Source organism: Ovis canadensis, chromosome 1 (genome assembly GCF_042477335.2).
Source record: "Ovis canadensis isolate MfBH-ARS-UI-01 breed Bighorn chromosome 1, ARS-UI_OviCan_v2, whole genome shotgun sequence".
In the NCBI taxonomy this organism is placed as follows: domain Eukaryota; kingdom Metazoa; phylum Chordata; class Mammalia; order Artiodactyla; family Bovidae; genus Ovis; species Ovis canadensis.
In genome coordinates this window covers 3,676,279-3,694,981 of record NC_091245.1, presented here as the reverse complement: position 1 = coordinate 3,694,981, position 18,703 = coordinate 3,676,279, and the positions used below count along the sequence as shown (strand labels likewise).

Genomic DNA, 18,703 nt, shown 5'->3' with positions numbered 1-18,703 from the left:
GGGGATCCAGGATTTTTGATATTTGACCACTTCAATCCAGATGTCTTCGTCTTCAATATCTCAGTCCCATTCCATCCCGAATCGGATACTTCCTCTTGGCACACCAGATTTCCTGGAGTTGAGAAACAAACCTTCTCTGGAGCCCTTAAAATGATTTTTGAACCGGAGCCTCGGCTATTTCTGACCTTTGGCTTCAAGAGACAGAGTTTTAGTTTCTTTACAGCCTGCCAAGGAGGTCCTCTGACTCTCAGCCCCGGGCTTCTCGGTCTTTATCCACCGTCCTGGCAACCCCACAACCACCAAGGGATAAGGGGGTGCCTTTCAAGTACTGCAGATAGCGCCCCCTGCTGGACTCCCATCCCTCCAGCGCTGGGGTGATTTCTCACAGGGCATCAGGCGCTCGGCTCTCCCTCCTGTGAAAACTGTGACCATTTCAGTTCAACTGGCCAGTTTGACTCAGCTTCAAACTCTCAGGTTACCAACCACTTCCTCAGGCCCCTCCTGACAGCAACTATATTAGGCGGCGGCCCCTGGGAAAGTGGGTCTGTATCCCCAACTCACACGTGGAGTCCCTGGAGTCCTCCCAAGAAGTGAGGTAAGCCCCTTTGGTTAAGTCTCCCCAGAGAGGAGCTTAGCCAGGAGCCAGCAAGGACCAACAGTCCTGCGGAGCAGGCTTCGGGTGGCCGTCCACAGCGTCCACATCTGTGCCTCTGGACTTCGGCTCAGTTCAGCCGAGATTCACCGTGCGTGTGGAGGAGACGGTGGAAGTGACTCCTGCCTGCCTGGAGCTTGTGTTGTGGTGGGGAGGAGACGCTGCTCACCCAAGCTACACAATGCTCACTTAAGGCCGCCGGGAGGAAGCTGGTGGGTATCCGCATGCCCTCTGGCGATGCACCGTGAAATACAGATCAGAGGAGGCTCCCCAAGAAGGAACCCACAAGCCAGTGGGAGACCACAGGTCATGTGGGAGTGGTAGGCTGGCATAGTTCTGGGAGAAAGCTCAGGCTTTATATCGTTCAGACAGAAGCTGTGCGCTTCAACTCCTCCGTCAGGTGTGGTTGGTAAGCTCTGTGGAGGGCTGGGCACGGGGAGGAGGTGGGGCCCCCCTGGAGCTTGGCACCCGCCAGCCTACCCTCCTTGTGACACCTACCCTGGCAGGAAGCCGCGAGTCACATGTGTGCCATCCTCGCGCTTTCGGGCACAGGGAGGCTGACTTTGGACACTAGTTAACCAGACTTTTCTGGAAAGGGCTTGCTGGGGACTCTGACAGCAGCTGAATCTTGCCCTTTGTTTGAGAACCAGCCCTCCTCTGTGCAAATAAGATGGAAGCTATGAACCCCCGCTCCAGGAAGGTGCCCCAGTTACTCTGTATGTGTCCTCATGGATTCAAGGTCTCCGTCAGGTCCCCAGGTCCTGGGAGACCCTCCTTTGTGGGAATATTGGTGGAACCCTGGCTCTGCCTCGACTCTTCTGTGGGGCGTTTCTAAAAGGGTTTGAAACTTGAATGTGTTTGAACTTGAATGTGAAAGCCGCTCAGTCGTGTCTGACTCTTTGTGACCCCATGGACCAACAGTCCATGGAATTCTCCAGGCCAGAATACTGGAGCAGGTAGCCTTTCCCTTCTCCAGGGGATCTTCCTGACCCAGGGATGAAACTAGGTCTCCCGCATTGCAGGCAGATTCTTTACCAGCTGAGCCACAAGGGAAGCCCGTATTTGAGCTTAATTGATTCCAATCCCTCACTTTCCTGGTGAAATAGACAAGGATTAAAGCCAGAATGGATGAAAGTCACAGGGCTGGTTACAGGTAAAGTGACAGCTGGTCACTGCTGACTTGGGGAGCTCACCCCAGGACCAGGTAAACGTCAGTCTCATTGTGACCCTGATGGACGCAGCTCCCCGTGAATGAGGTATAGGTGTCCATACAGGGCATTTACCAACAAGGCATCAACACTGTGCTTCCCCCAGGAGGGCGCCTCCTCCAACAACTTCTAACTTTTTTTTGATTGAAAAACTATTATTTATTGAGAAATACATCTAAATCACAATGAAGTACAAAGAAGCAGAGGAAATGTCCCATGACCCCAACTCCGAGATCACGTCTGAAACCTTGAAGCTGGTGGGCTTATTCACACGCTCGCACAGGAGACACTTAACATAACTAAGATCATACTGTCTGCGTAACACCTTACTTTGGTTTTTTCATTTAAACTTGTGGCATAATTAAACCATATTATTAAGAGCCCTTAGGAAAAAGCCATTTTACTAACAGCATAATCTATTCAGCATTTGGCAAATACTCTTGCCTGGCAAATCCCATGGATGGAGGAGCCTGGTGGGCTGCAGTCCATGAGGTCGCTGGGAGTTGGACACGACTGAGCGACTTTGCTTTCACTTTTCACTTTCATGCATTGGAGAAGGAAATGGCAACCCACTCTAGTGTTCTCGCTTGGAGAATCCCAGGGACAGGGAGGTGGGGGGCGCTGGTGGGCTGCTGTCCCTGGGGTCGCACAGAGTCGGACACGACTGAAGCGACTTAGCAGCAGCATTGAGTATTATGTATGTCTGACAGTGTGGAAGTAAGTATAGGGATTTAGGGCTGAGCAAATCGACCTGTATCAAGGAACTCACTTTCTGGGGGTGATTGTGTGGGAGAGAAGACAGAAAACAAAAAGGCAGATGTGAATAAAATATTACTTCCAGAGAGTGATGAGTGCTTTGAAGAAAATCAAGATAACAGGCTGGAGAGTTCACAGGTGGTTTACTTTTTTGGTTTGTCTCTTTGGCCATGCCACATGGCCTGTGGGATCTGAGCTTCCCAACCAAGGATGGAACTCGTGCTCCTGCACTGGAGTTGCACAGTCTTAACCACTGGATCACCAGGGAAGTTCCAGATGGGGTTTACTTTCACCATCTCTGAGACCCAGACAATGGCAAGGATGTCGCCATATGAAGATCTGGGGCATCAGTGTTATTCAGCTGAAAGGACCTAAGTTACCAAGGTCCCAGGACAGAAATGATCTTAGAAAGTTTAGGAACAGATGAAAGATTTTGTCTCCAGATTCACTTGGAGAGGAGGCGACAACGCCTTCTAGGCAGGCCCCTCGGGTTTCACAGAATGATGTCAGTTACCTTGAGGTTTCGATGCTGGAGTACATAGCGAGGTGCCTGGCTGGCCATACAGACTGGTGCCCGCTCTTCTGAGCCTGTCGGGACCCCAGGCCTGGGGAGGCTGGACAGACACTTCTGTCCTGGTACCTGCCTGCCGGCCCATCCCTCTGGGTGGCCTACATTCCAGGCTCTTCTCGGATGTGCAGCTCAGGGGTCATGCCTCTCTACCTCTGTGGGCCTTTGTCTCTAGGAATGTTCGCCTCTCGGGCAAGGGGAGGTGGGGCTGGAAGCCACCTTGCTTTGTGGCCTTTCTCTCCCGGGGTGAGTCATGGCCACGGCTATCTCATTCATTCTTTCAGACACTGCTGATTTCAGAAGCATCTCCTGCCAGGCTTTTATGTTTCAAACACTTTCTCAGCTGTTATTTTCTCGAGTTATTGATATTTAATCAATTATCTTTTGTTATGAATGACACTTCAAAAAAAAAATGTTCCCTGCCTTTTTCTCTAATCCTTTCATGACTCTGAGGAGCTTAGAGGGAATTCAGGTTACAGACACCTCCCCTCCCACCCCTGCAGCCAGCTCCCAGAACTGGGGGCTCCAGGCTGGCCTCCCACCCTTCCTCCTCCCTGCCCCGTTCCCGAGGCCCTGGTTCCAGGTCTCTTGTTGCTCAGGAGTCCTTGGCTGCATCGCTAGCCCTGCTTTCCCAGAGCCGGCTTGCCTTTGGGGGGGGTGTGGACTTGCCTAGGGACAGCGTTAAGGACACGGCCCGCAGGGACTCCACCGCCAGCTCCCAGGGACAGGCCCTCAGTGGAGTGAGGCGAGCCTGCTTCCTGGTCCCAGACCTTTTCAGATTTCACACCCTTTCTTGTGGCCTCACAGGAAGCAGCAGGACCTATGAGCTGGGGCCCCTGTGAGGCCTCCTCCGCCTGGAAAGCCACTTGCTGTCCCCTGGCTGTGGGAGAAACTGGAGCCAGGACTCCCCTCGGGTGGCACTAGCTGGGCTCCTTGGCGGGCCCTGAGGGCCAGAGGGCTCTCCACAGCCACGCCTGCCCCCCACTCCTCAGTCCAGTCGGTAACTGGCCACAGCAGCCCTGCCTGCTTCGGGGCCCAGAGGAGGATTCTGCCTGGCGCGGATTTTCTGGGCATGAGGCTGGGGAGTGTCTGTTGAGAAGGCTGGGTGCTTGGGGTCTGAGGCCTCCCTGAGTGCCCCCTTTGTACCCCCCTGCTCAGGACAACCACAGCCGGGGTTCAAAGCTCAGAGAAGGGGGCTCCCAGGTTGGGCACAGGGAGCACACAGCAGGAGAGGCCTGGGTGGGACGCTCCAGCTCTCAGACCCCACAACGCCCTTTGCTTCCAGAGTGGCCCAGAGGAGCTTCACCTGCCATCCTGTGCCAGGGATGCCCCTTCCCTCTCTCCCTAACGCCTGGAGGGCAGGGAGCAGGTGCATCCTTGTCCAAGGACCTAATCACCTCAGAGCATTGGGCCAATCTTCATGAACTAAGGGCCCAGCCAAGGAGAAGCGCACAGTCTCACAGTGGCTTCCCTTTGAATAACAGCCTTTCAGGGGTGACCCCCGAGATGGGGCAGGAGGTGGGCAGGGAAGGGGAAGGAAGGGGGTGAATACCATTCTTCACTGTCATGTGAATTATTAGTATCACTGTGGGTGAGGATGCTCAGAAATGAAGAGGTGCTGGGGTCCAGCCCCAGTGGATCCAGGATGATTCGAAGGTGGGGACAGAGTCAGCGTCCTTGGAAAAATACATATTTAATTACAGATATATAGAGAGATTAGAAATGGATAGTGTAGTAGGAAAATTAGTGGAGAAAAAGAGGCTGAATAACTTGGTTTATGTGGAATAGCATCCATGCTCCAGATGGGAATTCAGCCAGAAAAATGGGGAGCAAGAAAGAAACGACATGGGGGAATCAGTCTTTCTGGAAACTGATCCGATTTCTTTATTTTGGGGTTTGCTTATATACCTTTTGTTACATACAGAGATGAATACAGAGTCACACGGGGGGTCAGCAGTCCTGACCTTTATCAAAATCAGGTGCTTCACATAAATGCATAAAAAAAAAGGTCTTAGGGATATTGCATCATCTTCTGGCCATGAGATCTGCTGACATTTTATGATCCTTTCTTTCTGATTACCAAAAAGCTTGTTTCTTCCAAGGGTGTTTTTTCTTAAACCAGGCACCACCCTCCAAATAAAGTTACATTTCTATAGGGTGAGGGTGTAGTGAGTTACAATCAAGAAAGGAATTTATTTAACACAAGGTTAACATGATTAATCTTAAAGGTTAATGCTTATTTCTCCTATATGCTTAAAGGTTAATACTTATTTCTCCTATATGCTAGTTATATTCATTATAAGGGCAGGGAACATGGAGATTTAGTAGCAAACATCAGCCCAACAAATGAAAATCCTTTCACCAATGTTCCCATTAAGATCTATTTAGTCTTAAGGTAGTGATAAAGTTACATTTTTACATAGCAAGGACACAGTGGTTTATAACAAAGTACAGTGATCTATTACAAAACAGAAAATTCATTAACTCAAAAAGTCTAGTATTGCTAACCTTAAAAACTACTATATTTCCTTTTCTATATTCCAAATACATTGATTAATATATTCCCAGGTGCCTAAGGATATGGAGGCCTGGTGACAATCATTGACTCAACAATGAGAAAAGCCCTATGTTAATTAAGACTCTCAAAATACTCCAAAACTCTCTGTGGATTGGAGCAAGGAGCCCTAGCTCGAGCTAGAAATAAAACCCCTTTATGCTTTTGCATTGCTGTGGACGTCTTATTCTCTCAGTTTTGGGGGCTCAGACTCTGAGCATAACATTTGGGGGCTCGTCCGGGATCCCTTTAACTGGGAAGAATAACACTCTCCCGGTAGAAGGGGTTTCCTCACTAGGAGGAAAGATATTTGAACACTGGTGTTAAGTCTGGTTAAGTCCAGTGTAAGGCCGAGGCCCAGCATATGCACTGGAAGGCAGCTGGCTCTTGTTAGGCCTAATCAGAGGTGAATTAGTCGTCCTAGCCAGTGTAAGACCGAGGCCCAGTGAGCGGGCTGGAAGGCAACTGGCAGCCAGCATAAGACCGGGGCCCAGCATTCGCGCTGGAAGGCAGCTGGTTCGGTGAGGGAGTGGGAAGGAATGTCTCTCCCGACTCCGAATCTGGTGGGCAGTGGACGCCCTGTGGTGAGATGACACTGGGAAGCAAGACAGCAGTGACCCGGGATAGACCTAGTTCTGTGTTTTCGGCCGGTATTTGCTTCTCTTCTGTCTCTCGCCTTTCTTTGTGTGCCGGCGCCATTTTTGTGTGTGTGTTCATTGTGAGCTCCATCGTTATGGGTCAAAGCTCTTCCACCCCTTTGTCTGTAATGACTGACCATGAAGATCGGGAGAGTCAGAAGAAGAAGCTGATACTCCAGGAATCCTGTTTATATCCTAGCCTGATTGACTTAGACACTGAAATCTCACCTCCCCCATATATGCAGCCACCCTTGCCCCCGCAGGTACCGCAGGTGTCGTCCGTAGAACAAAGGAGGGACCCAGAACCCTCGGCTCCGCCATGGGAAGGGGGGCCGGCCCAAGGAACTCGCGGAAGGACTCAAAGGGGCAGAGACTTGTCTGAGGACGGAAGCCGGGAGGCTCCTTCATCCACCGTTCGGGCATTCCCTGTCTGGGTGGGGCCAGCAAATCCCGGTGGGGAGCAAACATACCAGTACTGGCCATTTTCTACGAGTGATTTATATAACTGGAAAACTCAAACCCCTTCTTTTCCCGAAAAACCCGTCTTATTGATCTCCTAGATTCTATCTTGTTTACTCACAATCCTATGTGGGATGATTGTCAGCAGCTGTTGCAGGTGCTCTTCACCAAGGAGGAACGGGAGCAAATTCTATCGGAAGCACAAAAACATGTTCCAGGAGTGGACGGAAGACCCACCACGCAGCCCCACCTAATCGAGGAGGGGTTTCCTTTGATGCGACCGAACTGGGGTTTTGAACGCGCTGAAGGTAGGGAGCGTCTCTGAGTGTACCGCCAGACTCTGATGGCTGGCCTCCGGGCAGCCGCCAGGAAACCAACGAATTTGTCTAAGGTAAATTTGATAAGGCGGGAGCCAAATGAGAGCCCGGCATCCTTTTTAGAGAGGTTAATGGAGGCTTTCAGGCAGTATACGCCCATGGACCCTCAGGCTGATGAGTCACACACAGCAGTCTTGCTAGCCTTTGTTAATCGGGCAGCTCCGGATATCAGGAGGAAGTTACAGAGGATAGAGAGGCTGGGAGAACAGTCAATACAGGATCTGGTGAGGGCAGCTGAGAAAGTGTCTAATAACAGAGAGACCCCTGAGGAGAGGGAGGAACAAATTAGACGGGAGGAAAGGGAATTTAGAGCCAAGGAAAACCGAAGAAATCAGAAAGAGCTGGCTCAAATGTTCTTTGCGGGGACGAGACTGGGACCTGATTCCTGGAAGACTCGAGACACCCAGCCGAAAGGAAGGGAGAAACCAGCCAGACCGACCCTAAAGAGAGACCAATGCGCCTACTGCAAAGAGCAAGGGCCCTGGAAAAATGAGTGCCCCAAGAGAAACCTGAAAAAAAGGACTGTAAGAAAAGAAGGGTCTCCCTCAGGTACCCACATTTTATATGCAGGAGGAGATAGTGATTAGGGGGGTCAGGGCCCGGCACCCCTCCCCGAGTCCTGGGTAACTATTAATGTGGAGGGGAAACTGGTTGGCTTCACGGTGGATACGGGAGCCCAATACTCGGTCCTCAATCAAAAATTCGGGCCGGTGTCCAAGAAGACTAGCTTGGTCCAGGGAGCCACTGGGACAAAAAGATATTACTGGACTACTAAACGAAAAGTGGACTTGGGAGCCCAACGGGTGTCCCACTCATTTCTGGTGATCCCGGAATGTCCGGCCCCTTTATTAGGAAGAGACCTATTGTCCAAAGTCAACGTGCAAATTCACTTTGATTCTGGAGGCATATCAGTCACAGACGGGCTTGGACAATCAATTCATGTTTTATCCCTGGCACTGAGAGATGAATACAGACTATATTCACCAAAACCCCCTGCAGCTGTGGACCCGGCTATGCTACAATGGATCCAAAAATACCCTCTGGCCTGGGCCGAGACGGCAGGAGTAGGACTGGCAAAGCAAAGACCTCCCATCATTGTTGAACTAAAAGCAAATGCTACCCCTGTGAAGATAAAGCAGTACCCCATGAGTCAGGAGGCCCGGCAAGGAATCACACCACACATACAACGCCTCCTGAAGGTAGGGATTCTTAAAAAGTGCCGGTCCCCATGGAATACTCCCCTGCTGCCTGTGAAAAAGCCCGGGGGAATGGACTTTAGACCCGTCCAAGATCTTCGTGAAGTCAACAAACGGGTGAGTGACATTCATCCCACTGTCCCTAACCCATACATCCTCCTGAGCGGCTTGCCACCAGACTACATCTGGTATACGATCTTAGACTTAAAAGATGCCTTTTTCAGTTTGCCTCTGGCCCCCCAGAGCCAAGAGATCTTCGCATTCGAATGGACTGACGAAGACAGTCAAACTGTAGGACAGCTGACCTGGACTCGCCTTCCACAGGGATTTAAAAACTCGCCGAGGTTGTTCAACGAGGCTTTGCCCCCTGGAACATCCGCCCAAAAAGCAGAACTGATAGCTGTGCCACAAGCACTAGAGAGGGCGAAAGGAAAAAGATCACCATTTACACTGACAGCCGGCATGCATTTGGCACCGTGCATATTCAAGGCCCTATATATAAAGAACGGGGGTTCTTGACGGCAGAGGGAAAAGAGATTAAGAACCTACCTGAAATACAGACTCTTGGCAGCGGTCCACTTGCCCTGGGCGGTATCCATAGTACATGTCCCAGGACACCAGAAAGGAGAAGATGCCAGGGCCCGAGGCAACCGTGCTGCCGATGCAGCAGCCCGCGAGGTGGCCGCTGGATGCCAAGCTCACGTGCTGGCTGTAGGATTACCACCGCCGGGGATGGGGACTCTCCCCCCAAGCCCCATATACTCCCCCTCCAATTTAAGCTGGATGCAGGATAGCACCAACCGCCCTGCGGGCAAGGACGGAGGGTATCGGGACCAGGATGACAACCTGTTGCTTCCTGCCGACCTGGGCAGACATCTCTGTACCCATTTACATCAAACCACCCATTTGGGAGAGAAAAAGACTTTGATGCTTCTACAAGCAGCGCAGCTGCGGTTTCCCCGACAAAAGAAAACCATACAGGACATGTCCGCACCTGCAAGGCCTGTCAGATGATGAGACCAGGAAAAGGACAGCACACGGGTGTAAGATACCGGGGGGAAAGGCCGGGACAGCACTGGGAGATAGATTTTACAGAGGTAAGGCCAGGCAAGTATGGCTATCGTTACCTGTTAGTTTTGGTTGATACATTTTCTGGGTGGGTAGAAGCTTACCCCACTGAAAAGGAGACAGCAATAATAGTGGCTAAGAAGCTCCTAGAAGAGATAATACCTAGGTTTGGGCTGCCGGCATCTATTGGCTCTGATAATGGACCTGCATTTGTGAGCAAAATTGTTAAATGACTGGTCTCAGCCCTGGGGACCAAATGGAAGCTACACTGCGAGTAGTCCCCAGAGCTCAGGCCAAGTAGAAAGAATGAATCGGACCCTAAAAGAAACTTTAACAAAGCTGGCAATAGAGACTGCCGGGGACTGGGTAACCCTCCTTCCCTTTGCGCTTTTTCGGGCACGCAATATCCCCTATAAACTAGGTTTGACTCCCTCTGAAATTGTATATGGAAGTCCACCCCCCATTTGTTCAGTGTTTGAGGCAAAGACTAAACCATCTCTCTTACTACGCACATTCCAACAAGAGATGCTGGCTCTAAGTAAAGTGCATAAACGTATCTGGTCACTGATACGAGGAGTTCATGAGGGCCAGAGTAAAGGAACAAGCCCGTCCCACGATACGGGCCCGGGAGATTGGGTCTGGGTTAAGAGACACCAGTCAAGAACCTTAGAGCCAAGACGGAAGGGCCCCTATGTTGTTCTCCTTACCACCCCCACTGCCCTAAAGGTGGACGGAATTAGACCCTGGGTGCACTGCAACCACGTGCGTCGTGCCACCCCAGAGGAACAAGAAAAGGCCCAAAAAGAATGGAAGGCAACGCTGCATCCCACCAACCCCTTAAAAATGAAGCTCGTCCGCCAGCTGGCCCCAGACAAATCCCCTGGACTCTCCTGTTGGTGGCCCTCCTTCTCCACTCCGGAACGGCTGGTGCTAACCCACATCAACCTGCTAAGATCACCTGGACACTTCGTAATGGACTAACCCATGAGGTACTCAATTCGACTACTGGAATCCCCCCCACCCAATACTTGGTGGCCAGATTTATCCTTCGACCTTGGACCTTTGTAAAAAGAACATATCGGTACAGTTCGAGTGATGATGCTGAGACAACAATATCAGGCAATGTCTCAGAATGAAGAGGAGGATTCCTCTCCATGATCAAAGGACGGGGGGGAATGTTGGGACCTAACACACGCCATGATAGGCTTCAGGGACTAAGGTAGGACTCACGGGAAAGGCTGAGTCATTGCCCAGTGAGGTCATCCCCGCGGATGCCAGGACTTGTCTAATCAGCATACTGCCCGTAACCTGGTTTGAGTTTATCAGGACATAAAAGACATCCCCCTGCAGCCAACAGCCAATTAGTAAATACCAGGAAACCCCTGCAGCCAATAAAGATTAACCAATTAGTAAAGACTAGGAAACTCCTGCAGCCAGTCAGCCCTTGCCAACTCTCTGTTCTAAAACCTATAAATACTGCTGCAAATCTGGGCTCGGGGCTCCTTGCTCCAATCCACTGCGTTGGATGTGGCGGGAGCCCTAGCTCGAGCTAGAAATAAAACCCCTTCATGCTTTTGCATTGCTGTGGACGTCTTATTCTCTCAGTTTTGGGGACTCGGACTCTGGGCTTGATGGACTGTTTAAGGAAGGTTTGTTTTGGGGAAGGAGGATGTGTGTGTGATAAAGACGAGTGTGTGGACAATCCGAGCAGCTGGAATCTGGGAGCCCTGGACGAAGCCCAGTTCAGAGTGAACACCATCACCCGAGGGACCAAAGTGCCGAACGCCGCAGGGGACTGCTCTGCTGAGGCTTCGGGATTAAAGTTTGGCAGGAAGAACCCAGACTCCAGGAAATGTAACGCTGGGAGAGAGGGAATGGAAGGGAAGACAACAGCCTCCATGGGTAGAGAGTGGGGTTTCCTGGGAGACAGGGAGATTTGATAAGGCAGGTTTCAGAGGATGGAAGCGTTCTGGCCAAGGGGTGGAACTGGAAGTTGGGGGGCAGGGTTAACAGAGGGCCACCCAGGAGGAAATATGAGAGTGTGGTTCCCCAGGAACTTTCTTCCCCATGGACTGTGGAGCAGTTCTACACGGGCGGGGTTATTGCTTGCCTTCCCTCGTGGGCTGTGAACTCTTAGGCTTCTCTCAGACTCTCAGGAAAGTCTCTAACAGCCAGCCCACTTGAAAAATCTCCAGCATCTAGACAGCACTCAGCACACAGCAGTTATTTAATAAGTGCCTAAATGACATTTGCTGGGCTCTCTTCACCAGATATATATCAATGTCCAATAAGTCCATGAAAAGTGCTCAGAATCAGTAATCACTCAGTTCAGTTCAGTCGCTCAGTTGTGTCCGACTCTTATAAATGCAAATTAAAACCATAATAAGATGGCATTACATACAGCCTAGAATCACTAGAATCAGACTGGCACAGGTGTTGCTGGGGGGAGGGGCAGCTGAAACCCCATGTGTTGCTGAGTGTGTGCGTGGGCACTCAGTCGTGCCAGACTCCCTGCAACCCCATGGACTGGAGCCCACCAGGCTCCTCTGACCATGAAATCTTCTAGGCAGGACACTGGAGTGGGCTGCCATTTCCTACTCTAGGGAGCCTTCCTGACCCAGGGATCAAACCCACACCTCTAGTGTCTCCTGCACTGTCATGCAGACTCTTGACCGCTGGTGCTACTTGGGAAGCCCATCTGTTGCTGGCGGGAATGAAAACTGGTGCAGCCCCTTTAAAAACAGTATGGTGGGATTTTATAAGGTTAGGCATATTCCTCACATGCATGCGCGTGCACACATGCACACTCCCGCCCCATACAGGCCAGCAGTCTTATTCCTAGGTGTTTATCCAAGAGAAATGAAAACTATGTTTATGTGAAGACTTGTATGTGAATGGTCTTAGTAGTATTACTCACAAAAATAAAAAGCTGCAGGCAACTCAAATGTCCATCAACTGGTGAGCAGACAACTAAATTGTTCTATGGAATTCTACTCAGCTGCCAAAAGGAATGACATACGAATGAATCTCAAAACACTATAAGAGAAAGAATTAAACACAAAAGACTGTGTACTGCATGATTCTATGGATATGAAACTCTAGAAAAAGCAGGGCTTTCCACATGGCACAGTGGTAAAGAATCTGCCTGCCAATGCAGGATATGCAGGAGACTAGGGTTCCATCCATAAGTAGGGAAGATCACCTGGAACAGGAAATGGCAACCTGCTGCATTCTTGCCTGGAAAATTCCACGGACAGAAGAGCCGGTGGGTGGTGGGGTGGTGGGAGGGCTACAGTCCAGGTAGTCAAAGAGTCAGAGATGACTCAGCACACTAGAAAAGGCATGGGCTTTTAAAAAATAATTTTAAATTTTAATTATTTATTAAATTTATTTAAATTTAAATTTTAATTATTTTAAAAATAATTTAAAAAAATTATTTTTTCTTGAAGGATAATTGCTTTACAGAATTTTCTTTTTTTTTTTTTTTTGCTGTCAAACCTCAACATGAATCAGCCATAGGTATACATATATCCCCTCTCTTTTGAACCTCCCCATCTCCCTTCCCATCCCACCCATCTAGGTTGATGCAGAGCTGCTGTTTGAGTTTCCCGAGCCATACAGCAAATTTCCGTTGGCTATCTACTTTACATACAGTAATGTAAGTTTCCATGTTATTCTTTCCATACATCTCACCCTCTCCTCCCCTCTCCCCATGTCCGAAAGTCTGTTCTCTGTGTCTGTTTCCTCCATTGCTGCCCTGCAAATAAATTCCTGGGTACCATTTTTCTAGATTCCATATATATGCATTCAGTTGAGTTCAGTCGTTCAGTCATGTCCGACTCTTTGCGACCACACACACTGCATGCCAGACCACCCTGTCCATCACCAACTCCCGGAGCTTACTCAAACTCATGTCCATCGAGTTGGTGATGCCATCCAACCATCTCATCCTCGGTCGTCCCCTTCTCCCGCCTTCAATCTTTTCCAGCATCAGGGTCTTTTCAAATGAGTCACTTCTTCTCATCAGGTGGCCAAAGCATTGGAGTTTCAATTCAACACCAGTCCTTCCAATGAATATTCAGGACTGATCTCCTTAAGGATGGACTGGCTGCAGTCCAAGGGACCTTCAAGAGTTTTCTCCAACACCACAGTTCAAAACCATCAATTCTTTGGCGCTCAGCTTTCTTTATGGTCCAACTCTCACATCCATACATGACTACTGGAAAAATCATAGCCTTGACTAGACAGACCTTTGTTGGCAAAGTATTGTCTCTGCTTTTTAATATGCTGTCTAGGGTGGTCATAGCTTTTCTTCCAAGGAGCAAGGGTCTTTTAATATCATGGTTGCAGTCACCATCTACAGTGATTTTGGAGCCCCCCAAAATAAAGTTTGCCACTGTTTCCCTATCTATTTGCCATGAAGTAATGGGAGCAGATGCCATGATCTTCGTTTTCTGAATGCTGAGCTTTAAACCAACTTTTTCACTCTCCTTTTTCACTTTCATCAGAGGCTCTTTAGTTTTTCTTCACTTTCTGCCATAAGGGTGGTATCATCTGCATATCTGAGGTTATTGATATTTGTCCCGGCATTCCTGATTCCAACTTGTGCTTCATCCAGCCCAGCGTTTCTCATGATGTACTCTGTATATAAGTTAAATAAGCAGGGTCACAATATACAGTCTTGATGTACTCCTTTTCCTATTAGAACCAGTCTGCTGTTCCATGTCCAGTTCTAACTGTTGCTTCCTGACCTGCATACAGATTTCTCAAGAGGTGGGTCAGGTGGTCTGGTATTCTCATCTCTTGAAGTATTTTCCATACTTTGTGGTGATCCATACTGTCAAAGGCTTTGGCATAGTCAATAAAGCAGAAATACATGTTTTTCTGGAACTCTCTTGCTTTTTCCATGATCCAATGGATGTTGGCAATTTGATCTCTGGTTCCTCTGCCTTTTCTTAAACCAGCTTGAACATCTGGAAGTTCATGATTTACGTACTGTTGAAGCCTGGCTTGAGGAATTTTGAGCATTACTTTACTAGCCTGTGAGATGAGTGCAATTGTGCAGTAGTTTGAGCATTCTTTGGCATTGCCTTTCTTTGTGATTGGAATGAAAACTGACCTTTTCCAGTCCTGTGGCCACTGCTGAGTTTTCCAAATTTGCTGACATATTGAGTGCAGCACTTTCACAGCCTTACCTTCTAGGATTTGAAACAGCTCAACTGGAATTCTATCACCTCCACTAGCTTTGTTCGTAGTGATCCTTCCTAAGGCCCACTTGACTTTGCATTCCAGGATGCCTAGCTCTAAGTGAGTGATCATACTATCATGATTATCTGGGTCGTGAAGATCTTTTTTGTATAGTTCTTCTGTGTATTCTTGCCACCTCTTCTTAATATCTTCTGCTTCTGTTAGGTCCATAAAATTTCTGTCCTTTATCGAGCCCATCTTTGCATGAAATATTGCCTTGGTATCTCTAATTTTCTTGAAGAGATCTCTGGTCTTTCCCATTCTATTGTTTTCCTCTATTTCTTTGCACTGATCACTGAGGAAGGCTTTCTTATCTCTTCTTGCTATTCTTTGGAACTCTGCATTCACATGGGTATATCTTTCCTTTTCTCCTTTGCCTTTCATGTCTCTTGTTTTCACAGCTATTTGTAAGGCCTCCCCAGACAGCCATTTTGCCTTTTTGCATTTCTTTTCCATGGGGATGGTCTTAATCCCTGTCTCCAGTACAATGTCACGAACCTCATTCCATAGTTCATCAGGCACTCTATTAGATCCAGTCCCTTAAATTTATTTCTCACTTCCACTGTATAATTGTAAGGGATGTGATTTAGGTCATACCTGAATGGTCTAGTGGTTTTCCCTACTTTCCTCAATTTAATTCTGAATTTGGCAATAAGGAGTTCATGATCTGAGCCACAGTCAGCTCCTAGTCTCATTTTTGCTGACTGTATAGAGCTTCTCCATCTTTGGCTGCAAAGAATATAACCAATCTGATTTTGGTGTTGACCATCTGGTGATGTCCATGTGTAGAGTCTTCTCTTGTATTGTTGGAAGAGGGTGTTTGCTATGACCAGTGCGTTGTCTTCACAAAACTCTGTTAGCCTTTGCCCTGCTTCATTCTGCATTCCAAGGCCAAATTTTCCTGTTACTCTAGGTGTTTCTTGACTTCTTACTTTGCAGTCCAGTCCCCTATAATGAAAAAAACATCTTTTCTGGGTGTTAGTTCCAGAATATAATATTTATCTTTCTCTTTCTGACTTACTTCACTCTGTTTAATAGGTTCTAGGTTCATCCACCTCATTAGAACAGACTCAAATATGTTCCCTTTTATGGCTGAGTAAAGTCTCTGATGCTGGGAGGGATTGGGGGCAGGAGGAGAAGGGGACGACAGAGGATGAGATGGCTGGATGGCATCACCGACTTGATGGACATGAGTTTGAGTGAACTCCAGGAGTTGGTGATGGACAGGGAGGCCTGGTGTGCTGCGATTCATGGGTTCGCAAAGAGTCGGAAGAGTTGGGTATATGTACCACATCTTTATCCATTCATCTTTTGATGGGCATGGTTATAATGACAATTGCAGTTGCCTAGGGCTCGTGCGGGAGGATGAACTGCAAATGAGCAGGAGAAAATGTTTTAGGGTGCTGGAAATGTTCTGTATCTTGATTGTGGTGGTGGTGGGGGTGGTGGTAGCATAACTGTATATAATTACCAAAATGCATCAGGCTTTACACTTAACATGGGTGAATTTTATTGAATTTCAATAATAATCAGATATAAATTTTAAGTTAAAAACTCCACATGTTTTAGGATGCTGGAAACGTTCTATATCTTGATTGTGGTGGTGGTAGTGGTAGCATAACTATATAATTACCAAAATGCATCAGGCTCTACACTTAAAATGAGTGAATTTTATTGAATGTCAATAATAATCAGATATAAAATTTAAGTTAAAAACTCCACATCATAAGCAAAGAACACATAAAGCATGGAGCACTTTGAAAATAGCAAAAATGAGTGTAAATAAAAACTATAAAGGTATTCATCATGCTTAATCACTCAGTCGTGTGGGACTCTTTGCGACCTCATGGACTGCAGCCTGCCAGGCTTCCCTGTCCATGTGGATGCTCCAGGCCAGAATACTGGAGTGGGTTGCCATGTCCTCTTTGAGGGATCTTCCAAACCCAGGGATCGAACCCAGGTCTCCCGCATTGCAGGCGTTCTTTACCATCTGAGCCACCAGGGAAGCCCAAAGGCATCCATGAGAAGAAGTAAAAAGAGACCACAAAGCGTGGAAAGGATCTACTGTGAGCCTGTGCGTGGTGGATGAAAGACAGATGGGACACAACCATAAACACCCAGTAGAACAAGGGTGTGGCTTTGTGCTGGTTACAGAGCCCTGGCACATCATTTGGTGGTCATCACCTCCCTGGGAGTTAGGTAGGCTGGCACAGATTCTCCTGCTTTATAGAAACAGAGACTCAGAAAAAGGAGTTACTCACTCAGTTCATTACAGTCGCTCAGTTGTGTCCAACTCTTTGCGACCCCATGGACTGCAGCACGCCAAGCCTCCCTGTCCATCACCAACTCCCAGACCTTACTCAAACTCATGTCCATTGAGTCAGTGATGCCATCCAACCATCTCACCCTGTCATCCCCTTCTCCTCCTGCCTTCAATCTTTCCCAGCATCAGGATCTTTTCAAATGGGCCAGTTCTTCATATCAGGTGGCCAAAATATTGGAGTTTCAGCTTCAGAATCAGTCCTTCCAATGAATATTCAGGACTGATTTCCTTCAGAATGGACTGGTTTGATCTCCTTGCAGTTCATGGGACTCTTAAGAGTCTTCTCCAACACCACAGTTCACACGCATCGATTCTTCCGCACTCAGCTTTCTTTAGAGTCCAACTCTCACAGCCATACATGAATACTGGAAAAACCATAGCTTTGAGTCGACGGATCTTTGTTGGCAAGCAGAGACATTAATACTCGCTCAGGAAGCCGTATTAAGTAGCAAACAGGAAAGGGCATGCGTATTTCGAGGGCACTCAGTCCAGTTCGCCTTAAACCTGAGAAAAAGGCACCGGGAATCCTGGGAGCGCTGTGGCCGCCGGCCAGTCCTCCGGCGGTCTCCTCAGTGGCGAGTGGAGAAGCACCTTCCTCGAGCGGCGGCTTAGAGGGGCGGGGCCTGGGCGCTGTCACTCCGCGGGCACGCAGCCCCACCCACGCCGGCGTCGTCGCGTGCGCGCGCAGCCGGGCAGGGGGCGGGGCCCCGCTGCGCGTCCGTTGCTAAGGCCGCGCCACCCCTGGCGACCGAGGGCCGTGGCCCGGCGCACGCGCCTGGGCGGACTCCGGTGCACTGTGGGATGGGAACCCGAGCGGCGCGTCGAGGCCGGAGCGGGCAGCCGAGGCGGCGGCGGGGCCGGCGGCGGCCCGGGAGCCGGGCTTAGGCTCTGTGGCCGGCGGGGCGCGGCCATGAACGCAGCGGTGGTGAAGCGGACGCAGGAGGCTCTGGGCAAGGTGATCCGGAGGCCGCCGCTGACCGAGAAGCTGCTGAACAAGCCCCCGTTCCGCTACCTGCACGACATCATCACGGAGGTGAGCGCCGGGCCGGGATCGGAACTGCGGTCTGGGCCGGGTCCCCGTGCGCGGACCGGGTGCGGCCCGGGGTGCGGGCTAGGGTGCAGGTCCGGGGGTCGGGGCCCATGTGGGATGTCGGGGTGCGGGCCGGAGACCGGGATGCAGATCGGCGGTCAGTGTTGGGGTGGGAGTCGGAGGACGGGGGTTGGGGGGTTCGGACCAAAGCTGGCGTCGGGATCGGACCTCGCGTCTCGGAGCGCTGCCCCTGCCCGAGGAGCCCGGCCTCGGCGGGACGGATGACCCCTGGGCCACCTTTCCCGGGAGTGTCCCGGCTCTTGGGGAGCATTCTTATGTTTTCCGTTCTGCCCCACTCTTAGAGCAGATCTTCCACTCAGCCTGGCAGGGCTGTTTCTGAGACTTTTTTTCCCTTGCAGCGTCTGGCAGATGGAGAGTGTTTACAAATCCCAGGAGAAGGACATTATTTTCTCGTTAGTGCCCCACCCGAGTTTCCCACCACCTGCTCCTGCTGTGATCACCCCATTGTTGTTCCGTCGCTAAGTCCTGTCCGACTCTTCCCAACCCCATGGACTCCATGCAGCACGCCAGGCCTCCCTGTCCTTCACCACCTGCCGGAGCTTGCTC

At 49.7% G+C, this 18,703-nt stretch overlaps 1 protein-coding gene and 1 long non-coding RNA gene across 14 annotated transcripts in view; one reads left to right on the top strand and one right to left on the bottom strand.

Annotated features, from left to right (window-relative positions):
- Window positions 1-12,943: 12,943 nt before the first annotated feature.
- LOC138437124 (uncharacterized) lies at window positions 12,944-17,694 on the bottom strand. Its single transcript, XR_011255782.1, has 2 exons — window positions 16,985-17,694; window positions 12,944-15,671 (listed from the first exon to the last, which is right to left on the bottom strand). It is a non-coding gene; the product is annotated as an uncharacterized lncRNA (long non-coding RNA).
- Window positions 17,604-18,703, top strand: part of TRAF3IP1 (TRAF3 interacting protein 1) — a 61,896-nt gene continuing 60,796 nt past the window's right edge. For all 13 annotated transcript variants that reach the window (XM_069583783.1, XM_069583760.1, XM_069583772.1 and 10 more), the window contains exon 1: window positions 17,604-18,079. In XM_069583783.1, coding sequence (XP_069439884.1) covers window positions 17,957-18,079 — 123 coding nt within the window. In that variant the 5' untranslated portion in view covers window positions 17,604-17,956. The remainder of the gene's footprint in view (window positions 18,080-18,703) is intronic.